Source organism: Balaenoptera physalus (assembly GCF_965194825.1).
Source record: "Balaenoptera physalus genome assembly, chromosome: 17".
In the NCBI taxonomy this organism is placed as follows: Eukaryota; Metazoa; Chordata; class Mammalia; order Artiodactyla; family Balaenopteridae; genus Balaenoptera; species Balaenoptera physalus.
Window position 1 is genome coordinate 51,375,153 of NC_138895.1, and position 16,503 is coordinate 51,391,655.

At 42.1% G+C, this 16,503-nt stretch overlaps 1 protein-coding gene across 4 annotated transcripts in view; it reads right to left on the reverse strand.

The window, feature by feature from the left end:
• Positions 1 to 12,652: 12,652 nt before the first annotated feature.
• Positions 12,653 to 16,503, reverse strand: part of RRM2B (ribonucleotide reductase regulatory TP53 inducible subunit M2B) — a 37,429-nt gene continuing 33,578 nt past the window's right edge. For all 4 annotated transcript variants that reach the window (XM_082434331.1, XM_082434332.1, XM_082434330.1 and 1 more), the window contains one exon: positions 12,653 to 16,353. In XM_082434331.1, coding sequence (XP_082290457.1) covers positions 16,201 to 16,353 — 153 coding nt within the window. In that variant the 3' untranslated portion in view covers positions 12,653 to 16,200. The remainder of the gene's footprint in view (positions 16,354 to 16,503) is intronic.

Sequence of the window (16,503 nt, forward strand, 5' to 3'; positions counted from 1 at the left end):
GAAGGAATTGATATTTAAGCAAAAACATCTGTAACGTATATTACATTTCTTATTCACATACATGTGAATGCTCTTTTTTTTTAAGCAGACTGTGTATCACTCACCCATAGCTATGTTTTTGTTCTCAGCTAATTCCTTTTGTTGTTTTCAAAGACTGGAGCATTAAAAAATGTCTTCAGATATCACAAACCAGTCCTAGGCAGTGAACCTTGGGCAAATCCAGCCAAGCACCTGGTGTTAATCTTGATGTCTTACGTAAGGACTCCCTTTAATTAGGTTAGCCACGTACCCAGTATTTACGAGGGATCTCAGTATCTGGTTGCCAGCAGCAAAAGAACTAAGTGCCAGCAGTTAGATTCTCCTTGCAGACCTTTCCTCAAAGTCCTCTACCAAATAGGATATTTATCAACCCACCAGTTCCTACTATGAAGATGGCGGCCTTGAGCCATGATCTATATTTGTTATGTTTAGTGTGACAATTCCATTCCCTAGAGAACCTCATCTTCACTCTCCCAGCAACATCAATTGGGCTCTTTCCAGGGGTTCAAGTTTATCTCCCTTCATTGCCTTACCTGGAATCCATTGCTTGTAACTCTTCAACTTAAAGAAGTCCCGGTACATGAGTTAAACCTGTTTGCTATTTTTCTGATATAGACAATTGTTCAAACCTGTAAGGTAAATTCATTCAATTCAACTCACTTAATATTTCAGTCTCTCCTTTCTTCCTCCTTTGTATGTTAAATAAGCACAAATTGAGTTGCAATCAAAACGCAACTTTATTTTTGTCACCCAATGACATTTTAAAATTAATTTCATGAGCATACTATTTCCCTGCCCCCGGATGAAAACTTTTTAATTCCTTATTGAGTTATACACTCTCCTAGTGTCCATAAATTGCAAATACAAATCAACTGAATGATTTGAATGTCCAGTCCAAGATATTAATTAAAACTTTTAACTTGATTCAGCATAAAATACACCAAATATACCTCTTCCCCCCGACACCCCCTAGTTCAAATCTATTTTCTTACGGTGGCAAAAAGCGATATGGTTGGTTTTGTCTCAGGATCATCATTTACAATTGTGCAAACTGGGTGATGAACAACGTTGGGGGGAGGGCCACCACTCACATTCATAGACTTTTCCCTAATTTTCACGAAGAAGCTGTTGGGCAGGGCACTTCTGGCTTCTTCTCTACCCCTCCTCCTGCACAGGGCGGAGGTGTGGTAGTGAACAGGAAATTGCTTCCTGAAACTGGCTCTTCCCTCAGCTAGACTGGCAGCTGTTTAACGCTGGTTCTTTCCTTTGGGGGGTCTTCTGAAGACTTGGGGAGGAGTCCCCCATGGACGACTGCAGTTGTAATCCCACAAGGTAAGGGATGCTGCTTTCCTCTATCTGGCAGCTTTCAGATCCCCTCGGCTTCTGCTTTCCTGGGGATCCACTCCACACATATCCGCACTGTTGGAGTGCCCTTCCTTCTGGCAAGAGCCATCTTGGGTAGGATTCAGGCAGATCCAAGCCAGCTCTTTCTCCCTGGTCCATGGGAATTCCTGCAAGTTCACCCCAGCACAACCACTTCAGTTCTGGGCCACAGCACTTGCGTTCTCTCGCTTGTGAACACAGATCCCTCCCCTATGTTTCTCTAGTGCAGGGAGAACAGGTCAAGCTCGCCAGTGGGTCCCATGGAAGCCCCTCGCTAGATTTGAAATGGAAGTACCTTCACTTCTCCCCGCAAAAGAGGGGGGCTCACAACAGAATAGCATTTCTCTCCAAAGAGATCCATCCATGGTACCTCCTCATTCCACTCCAACCCCTATTTATATCCTTAATCTAAAAGGCCCAAGCATCATGCAACAGTTCTGCAGAATTTCCTATCTTAATGCTGCGTATGGGGGATTGATCTTACATTCATTTTGGCATCTGATGGCCAGATCTGTGACCTTCTGAAATTAAGCCCCAGTTACATCCATTTTAGAGTCACTCCACTCTTCCCTTCCCTTCCTAACAAAAGCATTGAGACTAAACTTTCAGAGAAAACCATGATCCGCCTTCTAGATTCAATAGTAAAGACAACAGCAGAATTCACTGGGTAGTGAACTTTGTCCAGATCCCTACAGGACCTGGTGGTCAGCCAAGCTGAAGGTCAGTGTGGGATTCTCTCAGACAACAGCCCTATGAGAGGCAGGCTGCCTTCTGGTCCCGTCTGTGATGATTCTATCAAGTTGGTAATTGTCCCAGGGCTAAAGAACTAAGTGTTAATACATCAAGTTGGACAAAAAACACAAAAAAACAAAATCAAAAACCCTATGAATGAGAGACGCATACTCCAAGACATTTAACTATGCAATGAAAGTGAATTCTTAGAATTACATTTTTATTTCACATTTTTAAAAGTCCCGCTCAGACTCTCCCTGCTAGCCACAGAACTATCTCTAAAAAGTATCTCTTCTCTGGTGGGCCTAACTTCAGCATCAAAGGGCTCCAAAGAGTCCATCTGTGCTCAGAACACTGTGATCAACCTTCTTGGGTGGAACTGAGTTTACAGAGCAAAACTACCAGCTGTTCTCAATTTCAAGGGGGCTCTATAGGAAGGAGGGAGATCTCTGTGGCTACTGGAGTCCTGGCTACACCACTAGACAATGGACTGGGAAATCTAAAGTCAAAGACTTTGTGTTCCTGCCCTGAAAGGCTCTAATAAACTTAGCGTCCAGCATGTATTTAAATATCAGGATGTCCTAGTTTAGTTCTGACTGGAATCTGGGGTCTGGATCCTTGAAGAACTCATGGGTTAGGGTGTTTATCTGCACGGGTTGGTAGACCTAAGGGGCATTTGTGTGTGTGGTTGTTGTGTGTGTGTGTGAGAGAGAGAGAGAGAGAGACAGAGAGAGAGACAGAGAGAGAGAATATGTACCCAATCCCCAGGACTATTTTTAATCCCCTCTGAAGAAAAGTTTGAGGCAGATGCTGGTGGAACTGTTTTCATGAGGGAATTTGAAAGACATTATGCATACAGAGCACTGCTTTGGGACCTTGGTGATGAATAAGGTGCAAAGTTGGAGATGGAACTATTCTCCCCACCTCTGCATTAAGTCCAGAGCCAGGAGATGACACCGTGACACAGACACTGGTGTTTTCACACTGGGCACCACTGGAGTCTCTTGTTGAGTGGAGGACAGTGTCGGGGGGTGCCAGGGCCAGAGGGGAAGTGGCAGCAGACCCCTGTGGTGGCTGTGCCCAGATCATGAGCCACGAGAGGCCACCTTTGCCAGCCTCTCAAAATACCCGGGGCTGGGATTCCACAGGAACAGGTGAGGGCAAGAACAGGAAATTTGGAAGATTGACTTTAGTGGGGCTTCATTTGTGCCCACAAACTGACTCAGCCGTGATTTCCTGACAGCCAAGAAGGAGCATTTACAAAACAGGGGCATTTACAATAACAGCTGAGCCTGGTTACAACATGACTCATATTACATGGATTATTCTGGGGCAAATCCTGACGGGAATTAATCTAACACCTACTCAAATCTTGGGGTACATAACGAATTACTTGCAGATTCTCTCCAAGCATGTGAATTCTGGGCCCACCCCCAGAAAGTCTAAATGAGCAGATATAAGGTGGGGCCCAAGAATCTTCTAGCAGGTCCCTCAGGCACTTCCCAAGCCAGGGAAGTAAGGCCCGAGCTTTGACAAACACTGGCTTACAGTAATACACCACCAGGCTTGCACATATAGCCAAAAGTTGGGGATATTTTAACTTCCACGCTGAAAATAAATCTGCATGACTGCCAAGGCTCACTATCCAGGTCCCTCTCCTCACACAAGTCACCTCTGGTAGCAGGAATAACCTTTGAAGAAAATCTTACTGCTGCGAGTCTCAAAGGTAACAAAAGTTCCACCTTCTCACCTTCTCATCTGAGGGCTTCCGTAACTCTCCATATAGTTGCACTTTGATGAGAATGAGATCGGTAGCGAAAGGATCCTTGAGCAAATGAAGTAGGCAGATAAGCCAGGTGCCATCGCTCTGAGGGTTGGATGAAGAAAATGTGGGTTGCCCCATGACAGGGAAAACACAAAGGAACCATCTCCAGTGATGGGAATTTCAGTGCAATCATCTCCATGCGCTTGTAAGAGAGAACTAAATGTTCAAGATGCTGAGCCTCCAAGACTTCAGAGACCCAGAACCAAAATCTGGAGTGACAGGTGGGAGGAAGCTATCTAGAAAACAGTGTGACCAAACCGAGGTGGCTGGTACCTTCCTCAGCCTAGGAAAGAGCCAGAGTGCATGAAGGGCCAGGAAGAGGGAGAGGGGCTGAAGAGTGAGCCAGGCAGAGGCCCAGGAGCTCTAGGGGGCCGGGGCAGGGCCCAGGCAAACAGCCCAGCGGGCAGCCTTTGCCAAGATGCCAAGCTAAGCCGGGGCTGGCATTCTACGTGCAGCATGTCTGACTGTATTGCCACTGACTTATTTCCTGCCGTTATTTAGCTAATATTCCAACATTCTCTGACAGGCATAAATTACTGCTTTAACTCTATTCCATAGTTCAGTGGTTCTCAAACTTGGGTGTGCATCAGAACACCTGGAGGGCTTGTTAAAACACAGATCTACGGACCCCCACCCAGGTTTTCTGACTCAGTAAGGCCGGGCAGGGCCAGAGAATTTGTGTTCTCACAAGTTTCCAGGTAATGCTGTTGCTGCTCATCCAGCTGCCACACTTTAAGAACCACTGATAGAGCCCATCCTTCCCTCAAACAGGTGAAAAGAGGAGGACGGGAGGAAACTGGAGAAAGAAAGAGGAGAAAGGGGCCTGGCAAGACGCAATATGTGACAATGTGGGCAGGGCAGTTTACTCCGTGGATACTGTGATTTCAGTGGCCGTGGAAAAGTTAAGAATACAAAAAAAAGTTTGTACCAGCTGATGGATGCAATAAATTTCACATGCAGAATTTACTGCACTGATTTGAGAGTAAATACTTCTGAGAGAAAATACTCATAGGTCATCAGCCTTTTACACTTTATTCTGAACAAGTTTAAAAATTCATATCTATATGTAAAATTGTCAACTGAAAAAGAGATAGTTTCACTTCTTCCTTTCCAATTTGGACACATTTTATCTTTTTCTTGCCTAATTTCTTTTTCTTTTTCTTGCCTACTCTGGCCAGAACTTCCAGTACTATGATGAATAGCAGTGGTGTGAGTGGGCATCCTTATCTTGTTCCTGAGTTTGGGGGAAAGTTTTCTACTGAGTATGAGGTTAGCGGTGGGAAAATTCATAGTTGAGAAAGTTTGGAGGGTAAGGGGAGGTGAAAGGGCACCAAGGGTGGGGATTGCCTGAAATTTATTCATTTTACCCTTGGTGGACTGAAAGTTTTAAAAGCCAAGTTATCATGGAAGATTTAAAGTTAAAACTGATTGCGTAGGTCTACTTCCAGTTACTATTGCTCTAACTTGCAATAGCTGTGGAATCTTGGGCAAGGTTCTTGACTTTTCTGACCTTAGTTTCCTTCTCTATAAAATAAACCTGCAAGTGGTTATCCTGAGAGTAACACAGCTTTAAGGAAGGCCTGGCCTGACCACAGGAGAGTCGGCTACCACTTTAAACTATTTAACAATTAAAACTCCCCAAGACCAGCTCAGGCACAAACTGAGACCTGACTCCTGTCTCCACTCACCCAGTACTCTTCCCTTTGTACACCCAGCTCAGATCCGGGTTCCTTATTTTACTGAAGTGAACTGCTCACCTCATACTCTTTTAAACCTCAAATCAAAAGGCATCCCCATTTTACAGATAGGAAAACTGAGGTTCAGAGGGGTTTAAGCCACTCACCCAAGGTCACATGGCCAATAAATGGTAGAACTGAGATCTTTCTCATCTGTCTGACCATTGTATTTCATCTTTCCACTTTACTGCTCTCTGTGACTCCCAACCCAGTACTGTTTTCACTGTACCACATACTGGTGCCAAATGCACCTGCAGTATCTCCACCTGAGCCTCTGCCCCACCCCCTTCCACTCTCTCCTCAGGTACTGAGCCCGAAGCCAGGAAGGGGGCATTCCTTACCTGCCTGCCCCTTCCCACCCAGCATGAGCACGCACATCCACAGTCTCCCACTAGGCTGCTTGTGAAAGGTATGGGCTACAGGATAGAATAAGCCCTGTAATTTATTCCTGTCACAGGAAACTTGAATATTAGTTAAATCACAACAGGAAACCAGCCATTCAGGGGTAACACAATCAAACATTTCTCTCAGTCCAAACATACCTGTGGAAGGGAAAATGAATCCAGCTGTCTTTGAATCTGAAAGTATCCCTGAGCTCTTTGTATTCCAGGCACAAGCACCTTGTGTACTATTTTCAGAACAAAGGTTCTGGTTTGAACATTAAGCATTTCTAACATGGTCTCAGTTAAAAGGCAGTAGCACAGAGATCCCATCCACTGTGACCCCTCCTCAGGAAGGAGGGGTGCTGGGGTTCAGTCCTGAAATGAGAAGCAGGCAGGGCAGCCCAATAGCAGAACCCAAGAGTGCCTTGGACACCTTCTCTTGCCTTGCTGCCATGGGGAATTGGGAGTTGGGTGGACGGCAGGGTGAAGCCACAAGGAAGGCAGCTGGCTGCTCAGGGCTACTTTGTGTCCTCTGCCAAAAGGTGGAAAAGCCAAGCTGAACCAGGGCTGGGTGGGAATGGACATTTGTGAAGGATGCCAGAATTGCTGAAAAATGGACCTGGGTGTCTTAACATTTTTAAATGTTTTGTAAAGAATGTAATCAGAGTGAGAATACTGAAACCACGCTATGGGTGAGGGATGCACGATAAGAGGAGAAGGATAATGATCTCATTTTGAATTGTTTAAAAAAGGGGAGCATGTTTCAATTAAGATGCATTTGTTATAAGTAATAGAAGCCATGAGTAAGAATAGCCCAGGTAATCTTAGTACTTATTGTCTCATGGAATGGAAAACAGGAGGTAGGAGCTTCCAAGGCTGGTCTAGCCATGTAGCAGTATCTTCAAAACCCAGGCATCTTTTGCCTTTTACCTCTTCCCATCAACAGTATCTTGCCCTTTTTGTTTCTCCTCATGCTTGTTGCCTCATGGTCACAAGATGGCTGCCACTGATCCAAGGATTACATCCTCACACAACTCTTTGAAGGCAGGGCACAAAGGAGTATTTTTGGCAGAGATTTTCTTTTCATAAGACTCACACTCAGCAGAGAGGAAAACTTATTTCTCCATAAGACCCCAGCAGGTTTCCTTCATGTTTTATTAGCCAAACTGGGCCGCTTAGCCATGCCTAGCTACAAGGGAATCTGGGAAAGCAAGTGAGTGGCTTTCCCAACTTCTGTCATTGGAAATAGGCAAGGGTTGGGGATGGCTTTGGAGGTCACTGCTAAGCATATCTGCCATAGGAATAAATAGAAGTGTGGCCAAAACAAAAATAAAAACAAAAATTCCTCTTCTGAGGCCAAAGAAAAGGTTTTAGAATATATCTAGTTTTAGTAAAAAGAAAGTTTTATATATAAACATCTCTATTATTTTAAAGAAAAAAAAAAGACAGGCCTGTCTGTATGCATATTTTACGTCCATACATAGCTTTTTTAAAAATAGGACAGCTTCAGAATTCTGCAATCCTTGGACATAATTTGTCCCAGGGGAAAATCATGGAAACATATAAAGTTGTATATGGACGTGTCTATGCATGTGTGTGTGTGTGTGCGTGTGTATTTACAACAGCAAGAAGGTGGAACAACCAAGCACCCCCTTGCTCTGCCAGGCACCAAAGTTGATACAAGATGGCTTGGAAAGGGGAATGGACCTCTCCTCTTTGTATTATCCTTGGTGTGGTTTGTATCCCAACATGGGCAAGGTTCTGTGAAACCACCCTTTCAAACTCTAGCTTCACCCTTGTCCTACCTGGGAGGGTTTGCATAACGGCCTCTGTGTTACATTCAGAATCTCTGCCCCATCCAAGCGCTTGGGTCAAACCCATCAGATCTGTCTCCTCCTTGCCCCCGAGTTGATCCTCTCCCAGGAGACCCCATGCAAAGAAACTTCAGTTGAGCCACCACACCAGTTCTCTCAAAATACCAGCCATGCCTGAATCCTAGTGATGGGGCCTAGGCTCAAACTGAGGTCCCTACTGCAAACGAAAGCCAGTCTGAATCCCACCTTGTGCAATGAATGGCTTTAAAGGCAGAGGAGCCACAAACCTGGACCCTCAAGCTCTCAATCCATTGTGGGAACAGCAGGATAATATCTACTGGGATTGAAGTTTCTTCTTAGAGCCGTGGTGATATATTGTGGCACTACAGCTTCTTGACTTTGCTACCCGTAGAACCAAATGGGAATTACTCATTATGAAGGCTTGTGATATGTTCATTAGCCTTAAAAGGGAATGTTCGTAAAAACAGCAAAAAGCGATGTTAAACCTGTATAGATAATTAAAGTGAACTGAATTTCACTCGCTCCTAATGTTGTAGGCAGAGTAAAGCTGTCTTATTTGCTAAGGAAACACACACGTATATCTCCCAGCCAACTAAAATGCTAGATACTAAGACCATTTAGAAATTTATACTAAAAAATTGAAAAATCAGTCTGTAAGATGGAAATGAAACCTATACTATGATGAAATTGTTAGAGGTGACAAAGCCAGAGGCCCATAGCTCAGCCTTACAGAAACTATTGACTTTAAGGTCTCTCTAAACTAATGGGAATGTTCCAGGCATAGAGTTAGAATTTGAGTGCTAGGCAGAAGCTATAAGATAATAGCGTCAATTATTGAGCGCTTACTATGTGCTGAGTGCTCTTTCAAGTGTTCTGCATATTTATACAACAACACAAGAAGTCCACACTGTTTTTCTTCCCACTTTTACAGATAATGGCTTGCCAAAATCCAGCCAGTAAATGGTAGTGCCAAGATTTGAATCAAGTAGTTTGGCTCTAAAGCCTGTGCTCTCCCACATCTCACAATAGCAGTGTCCCACATTTTGAGGTACTTTCTGTGGGTTGCAAGTGAGTTAACTGGGTCAAGACAGCTTGAGGCTAGAGGGAGGATTCCACAATGGTACCTGCCAGTGGTGGGCTCCCAGGGGTGGCTGCCGCCAGTGTCTGGGTCCCCAGGGTGAGCTGCACTTGCCTCCTGCCTCTCCCCAACACTCTCCAAGACCAGCAGATACATACCCAGGAGTGGAATTTCCAAATGCAAATTCTTGAGCTCATCCACACCAGCAAATCAAACACTGTGAGGCCCAGCACTCTGTGTTTTAACAAGCCTGTAGCTGTGCAGCAGGTGTACAGTGTTGCCAGTGGGGCCCTGCTCTTCACAGGGAATAATAATACAGTACTGGACACAGATTCACTCCCAAGTAATAGACCGAAAGCCTCAAAAATAAAGGAATTGTTAAGGAAAAAAAAAGATTTAGGCTTCATAGGATGAAGCATCTTTTAATGGCCCCCAACTCCCAGGAAACCTGCTTCCCATTTCCGAATTGTGAAAATACCCCCATCCAGCCCTGACCACATAGATCACTCTCCTCAGACCAAGGCAGAGGAGAGCCGCAGGTATCCAGGGCCAAAGGAACTCACGTGACCTATTCAGGTACAATAGACAAGAGCTAGTACGTTCCCTCCATCCCCAGATCCTCCCAGAACAGACTAGAGGGTAAGTGCCACCTTTCTGACATTTCTGACCACCCCCCCTCCACCCTCCCCTCTCCTCTCTACCACACCCTCCCTCCAACTCATGGAGAAGCCAAAGGGACCCTGTGACTAGTCCGAGGCTCTGATGCCTCACAAGGGTGTGTGGTTTGTCAGTTGTTTCATAACTGCTTGGCATCGTTTATGGAAAGAGGATCTTCCTCTTTCAGTTGGCACTAAAATGCAGGGCTTCCTCTGTGGCACTGTCACCTAGACTTTCATCTCTATACAGCCAGCCAGGGGGCACGTTCCCTGTGGGCTCTTGCTGGGAGTTCGCCCTTCTAAAGGGCCAGTGCTGAGCGTGAATTCCTTCTGTGTTTCCAGAGGCCTCGCTCCGGCCAAGCAGCCCAAGTTGGGCTGGAAACAGTCGTCTTTCTTCAAAATCTAACTCCTCAGCTCCGCAGCGAAGGAGCAGCCTCTGGGCTGAGAGACCAGTGGCTCAAGGGCTCCACCATGAGGAAGTCAGGAAATGCGACCTCAGGCAAAACATTTCCAGGATCTTCCGGAGCAGGTACCACCTGCAGGAAGCCAAAGGCTTCCAGCAGTAGTAGGAATAGAAATTTGGGTACACTCGGTGAAAAAATGATGGGATTTAAAGCCATGACAGCTGGGTTGGAGTCCTGCCTCTAACTTTTACTCGTTGCATGGGCTTGGGCAAGTAACTTAACTTGTCTAAGCCTCAGATCCCTTATAAACTATTATTATGACACAGTAGTTCCTCATAAAATTAGGGAACCAATGAAATGATTGGAATAATGTGATTGCAAAAATCACCTTATTAAAATATTATTAAAATATTAAAATATTAAAATATTTTAATTTAATAATTTAAATTTTAAAATTTAATATTAAAATATTAAATATTAAAATATTATTTTATTGAGAATTAAATGTTCAAGATACAGTGAAGCACACATTTTTCCTCTTAGAACTTGGACACTACTGTTACTGGTGAGGCAATATCAAGAACATTCTCTTTGACCATTAGTCACACAAACTTGCGATGCTCTCTTTCCCTATGATGTGTAAACATGCCAACTTGGAGAAACGACCAGAGCACAGATGTGGTTGTGAGAGGTGGCGTACGGTGCAGAAAGCCCAGATGCACAAGTCACCTAAAAAGGCCACGTAAAACAAGGACAGCTGTTTTTTCATTGCAGGATGAGTGTGCAGACCACGGACACCACATTCTTCTGTAAAAACCCTGCTCTTCTGAGACTCACAACTCAGCTCTACCTCCCTCTCCTACTCTTCACCTTGTCCTCCAGAGAGTACTTCACTTTCACTGAAGATTCAAACACCCGGCTCTCAGGGTCCATCCAAGGTGCAAACCCTGGGCTCAAGGTGCAAACTCCAGGCTCTCAGCTCCTGGACTGATACACACATGAACACCCTGGTTCTTGCCAATCACTTTGTTTTTGTTTTGTTTCCAGGAACCAATTTCTGCTTTTAGGGTCTTTTTGGTTGCAAATCAAGAAACTTAACTTGAACTATCGTAGGCAAAAAAGTAGGCATTTATTACCTTGACGATGAAAGGTTGCAAAGAATTGGGATAAGATTGGATCTCAGGGGGAGTTAGAGGTAGGACACTTTCTCTAGTTTTGTTGTTAGAATAAAAGTGATCCTTTTCCTTTAGTTTCAGTTAGAAAACCTTAGGTAAGGACCTGGCCCCGCCTGGATCACATGCCTCACACTTGTGCCCAAACATACGAAGTACACATTGTGCAGATGAAGTAGCATTGGCAGCCCTGCAAGAACCACATGGTGGGAGTGGGAGCAACAGCTCCCAGAATTAAGTGGATGTTATTCCCAGAAGGGAGGGCAAAACAGATATTCTCCTTAATCACTCTCTGATTGTAATGACTGCACAGAACAGAAATCATGCATAGAAATTGGTATCTTGGATTCTACTGCCAAGTTCTTAGGTTCTAGATTTAGAACTCCTAAATTGTCAAAATTTTCTGCTGACTCTGAGAATCTCTCTTGTGTGCCCACAGTCCGAAAAGAAAAAAGAGATGATATAGGTTCCTCTTTGGGGAGTGAGGGTAGGAGCAGAGAGAGGAAACAGCGTGAAAAAGCAATTGAGGAGAATGGAGAACAAGTTTACCAGGAAATTGTAGTATGATTGTCAGACAATGCGGATGGAGGTGCTATAAACCAAATGTTTGTGTCCCATCAAAATTCATGTTGAAACCTAATCCCCCAATATGATGATATTTGGGGTGGGGCCTTTGGGAGGTGATTGGGTCATAAGGGCAGAGCCCTCGTGAATGGGATTAGTGCCCTCGTAAAAGAGCCCTCAGTGAGCTCCGTTACCACTCCCTCCATGTGGGGACACAGCCAGTAGACAGCTGTCTATAAACCAGGAAGCAAGGTTCACCAGACACTGAATCTGTCAGCACCTTGACCTCAGACTTCCTAGCCTTGAGAACTGTGAGAAATAAATGTCTTGTTTAAGCTACCCTCTCTACGGTAGTTTTTTAAAGCAGCCTGAATGGACTCAGACTCATGAATGTATAGTAGATCCAATTTGTCTTACATGACTTTTTCTCTAGCAGTATTTGGCTGGTGGGGTGCAAAGATGGAAAAACTGGATTGTGGCTTCATAACAGGGTGGAGGAATTTCTTTGAATTTTCTATGTAAGGTAGAAATGCAGATGAAGAACACAGTTCAGGGTATTGATAGAGAATGTTACGACTAGTAATAGGATAGATTGTAGAATCTCAGCTGGATACAAAGAGACACGAAGAAAGGCAGGCGCATGGATTGGGAGAAAGCAGATGAGAGAGAGCTGGGGGGGTTCCCACTTAGGTCAAAGAAGAGTGGTAGGAGGAATAGTTAAACATAGTAATACCAATATGTATTTATCTGTATACTCAAATAGAAAATATATACATTCCTTTACTAGGATAGCCTCTGCACTTACAAAGAAACATTCTTACTCAAAAAGGACATACACAAAATGATGTAGCTATGATACAGTTTATTCTAATGTACTAAACCAATAAAATAACAGAACAACTCATTTCTTTGGGAAAAAAAAAACCAAATTCTATATATGCAGGATTGGCTGGATTGACCATAATGTAAAATACATTAAAAATATTTAAGTACACCACACCTAATAAAGCTTTCTATGTAAACAGTAGATACTAGCTTTGCTAAATGACCAGACATTTGGAAAAATCAAAACACAGTTGTAAAACAGATACATAAGTTAAGGTTCCTGGAAACTTAGAAAAAGACTGAATTGTTATGTTTTTACCTGTACAAAAAAAAAATTCTTCAGCCTTTCATTTTCACCTATATTTTCTTTAACAGAATTAAGCCCCAAATTTAAAGGCTTCAATTCTTTTGTCCTAATGCCTCAGGAATATCAGATTTTCCTTCAAACCTGTTGCTGTCTAAAAAGGAGCAGCCCATTTAAAGGGCGGGAAAAACAAAGATATACAGATTTCACTTCTGTGCTACTCATGCAGATTTCTGCTGAGGAAGGGTTCCTGAGTTGGTTACCAGTTCACTCAATTTAGTTCAAAAATATAATAGCTGGTTACAGGATTAAACTGGCATTCTTGTAGCCCAGCAGCAGCTCTCTTTATCACCGAAAATCAGTTAGTGACATTGAGCCCTTAGCTTAATCTGCACAAATGCAATTTGGGAATTCTGTGGTATGACGTTAGCTTATGTAAATGTAAAATGCAAAATTCTGAATATGAAAGAATTTATTTTTTAAATATACAAGTTGTTGTGTTTTCTCTATAATTACGTTTTCCATGAACAAACGAAAAACAAAATGGCAAAAGGAGCTGAAAATTTTGAATGTTCCAAAATGAGAGAACTGGAAAAATTTCATATATAAAGACATGACTGAGGTAAGCTTATAGGGTAAGAATAATTGTTTTTTATTGTATGTAATTGAACAGCAAAACAGCCCTGTCTGAAAGCACTGGATCAGTCTTCCTGAGTCCTTCCAAGTCATGATTCTACATGGCTACAAGGAAATATTTTTAATAAATGCAATTTGTCATCAAACAACTAGTTTTTACATTCTTAAATAACCAACTTTACTATAGCAATGATTTAAATACATGTGCTGTTAAAACAAAAGTTATAAACATACTCTGAATTTTTTTCTTTGCCTGTGAGATAATATTAAAAAGAGATTCCACAACTTCCTGATTCCCTAAGAACTAAGAACCAAAACATGAAACATAATAAATAAATATGAAACCTGGAAGCCAGGAAAAGGGGATAGAATACTGAATATAATAAACCAGTGTATTAAAAATCCAGTATTTCAGTATTAAAACGTCATCTCAATACAGTTAGGTTTATTGCTACGATAAATAAGCTTCATATTAAGGCACCTGTAATTACCTATGAGAAAGATTTGGATTCAAAACAAAGGGAATATGCAATATAAAACTTTTTTTCTTGCATTCCCATGTCACTACCGATATTTTATCAATTTTAAATGTAAGTTTTTGTATGGCAGTAGATGAATGTCTTTGAACATATTTCCTGAATATAGTTAAAATGCTTATGATACTATGATACTTTCATTAATGTATATGGTACCTTAATTAAAGTATGTGACAGTTCAATGGAAAAATAGGCAAAACCAAGTGAAGATGGATGGCAAAGGACTAAATATCAGAAATATGATAACTTCTAAGAAAAAAAAATATATTGTCGGGTCGGTGACTATGAGCAGATCTTGGCCAAATCATTGAACTTTGCTGAGCCTCACTCTCTCCATCTATAAATTTCAATACTACCTACTTTGTCAAGCTCATGAGGCTGTTGTGAGATCAAATCAGGTGATGCAAAAACACTCGGCAAATTATGAAGCCTTGAACAAATAAATGGTATTATCATAGGCCAAAATAGCTCAAGTTTCTGACATCCTCTCTAACAGATAAAGTTATGGCCTGTTCCTTTTGCATCCACTTGGAAACTCCCAGTTTTAATCCATTAGATAGTTGTGGAATGAATGGAGCAAAAATTTATGCAAAGAGAAAATTTCTAAACCTTATTAACCAGAATTGTAGAAAATAATTTGCTGCGAGTGGGGAACCCCACTGCTTGCTTGGGCTCAGGCTACCTCTTGACAGTTCCCTACGATAGAGGGAGCAGACTTCTCAGATGCTGGCCTTTCCTCAGTCTCCCTAACCATCTGCTATCATGCAGCAAGCATCGTTCCATAAAAGAATTAAATCTCATAACAGCATATAAGAGTTGTAGGAGTATAAGAAATATAGCTGAGGTCAATCACAGGTACTTTACTCAGCTTGGCACAAAGTTGAAATGGTTCAATAACCCCTACCAGGTTCTCCCTTGCTTGGTCCACAAGCCCTTCCTCCATGTATAGAACGGTTACCTAGGCCGGCTTTTTCCAACCTATGTTCTGAGGAACAATAGTTAGGTGAGATGTTAACAGGTGAAGAACAGATCTTTGTTAAGTAGGTTTGGAATATGCAGGGGGAAATCAGTTTATGTACTGCAGAATTTCTCAGTCTTTGATGTACTGACTATACATTCTAAAGAGGAATGGAGTGTACAATATTTCCCAAACTCATTTGACCACAGAATCTCTCCCCATCACCCCACAAAATATCTAGAGGGGCTAACAGCTTTTACAATACTCTTTGGGAAATGTTATTCTAGCTAATTCACCCTGGTTTTAAACATTCCAGGGCTACGTCTGGCTAAAATTACCCTTTTAATTTCTGAAGGAGAATCATTTTGCTTACAAGGTCAACTATCATGATAACCTCCTAGATTCCACTCCATAAGTATCCTGCCCAAAGCAACTTAGAACTAAATTTCCTTAACTACACACTGAGAAATTCAAAGAAGTTATTCTCATGTTAATGAAAATTATAATCTTTTTAAGGAAATCTTTATGTTCTTCCTAAAACATTAAAAATACAAAGATCTAATTCTAGATCTTAGGACCTAGCATCACAATTACTTTGAGGAGATGGGAGTATTTTATCACATCACTGCAATTAATACTATTACTAACAACAATAATAATAGGAGGGGGAGATGGAAGGAGGAGGAGGCTGCAACAGCAGTATTGGCTAAGAACTTATTTTGCATCTTAATCCTCATACACACTTTATGAATTTAGGACCTACTATTACATTCATTTTAAAGATAAGTACACTGAGGTTTAGAGAGATTAACTGATTTACCAAGGGTCACACAAAGTAGGACAGAATCTCAAACTCTTATCTGACCCCTCACGCCATGCTCTTAACAAATATAATGCCATCTTTTATTTCAGTGATGAAACAAAAGCATTTAGAGGTCATACTCTGACTGTTAAACAGGAAGATTAAAGCATGTTTCTATAAATCCAACTTGATTGATATTTGGTTTTGGATTTCCTTTTGAGTAAACTCCTGTGCCCTAAAGAAGATATTTTAGGTGTTTTTTTTTTTTTTTAAGCAGAGAAAAGTAGACTGCTATTTACCAATGATAAGTTTAGATATGTATGGGGAGGGTTTTAAAAATCTGCATCTAAGGTGAAGACATTATCTGTAGTTTCCGCCATAACTGCAAAACGCTGATACTCTGAAACTCGTTTCTCAAAGAAATTTGTTTTCCCCTCTAAAGAAATGTTTTCCATAAAATCAAAGGGATTTTCTGCTTGAAAAACCTGAAAAGAAAAGAAATATTGTTAGACATTCTGAAGAAGCCAAATTATATCCCACAAGAAGAACAATAGATAACTCAGGTCTCCCAACACCTGTCTAGTCGCCTAAAGATCACACTATTCCCTAGGGTCCTGGAAGCACTCAAGGCTGAT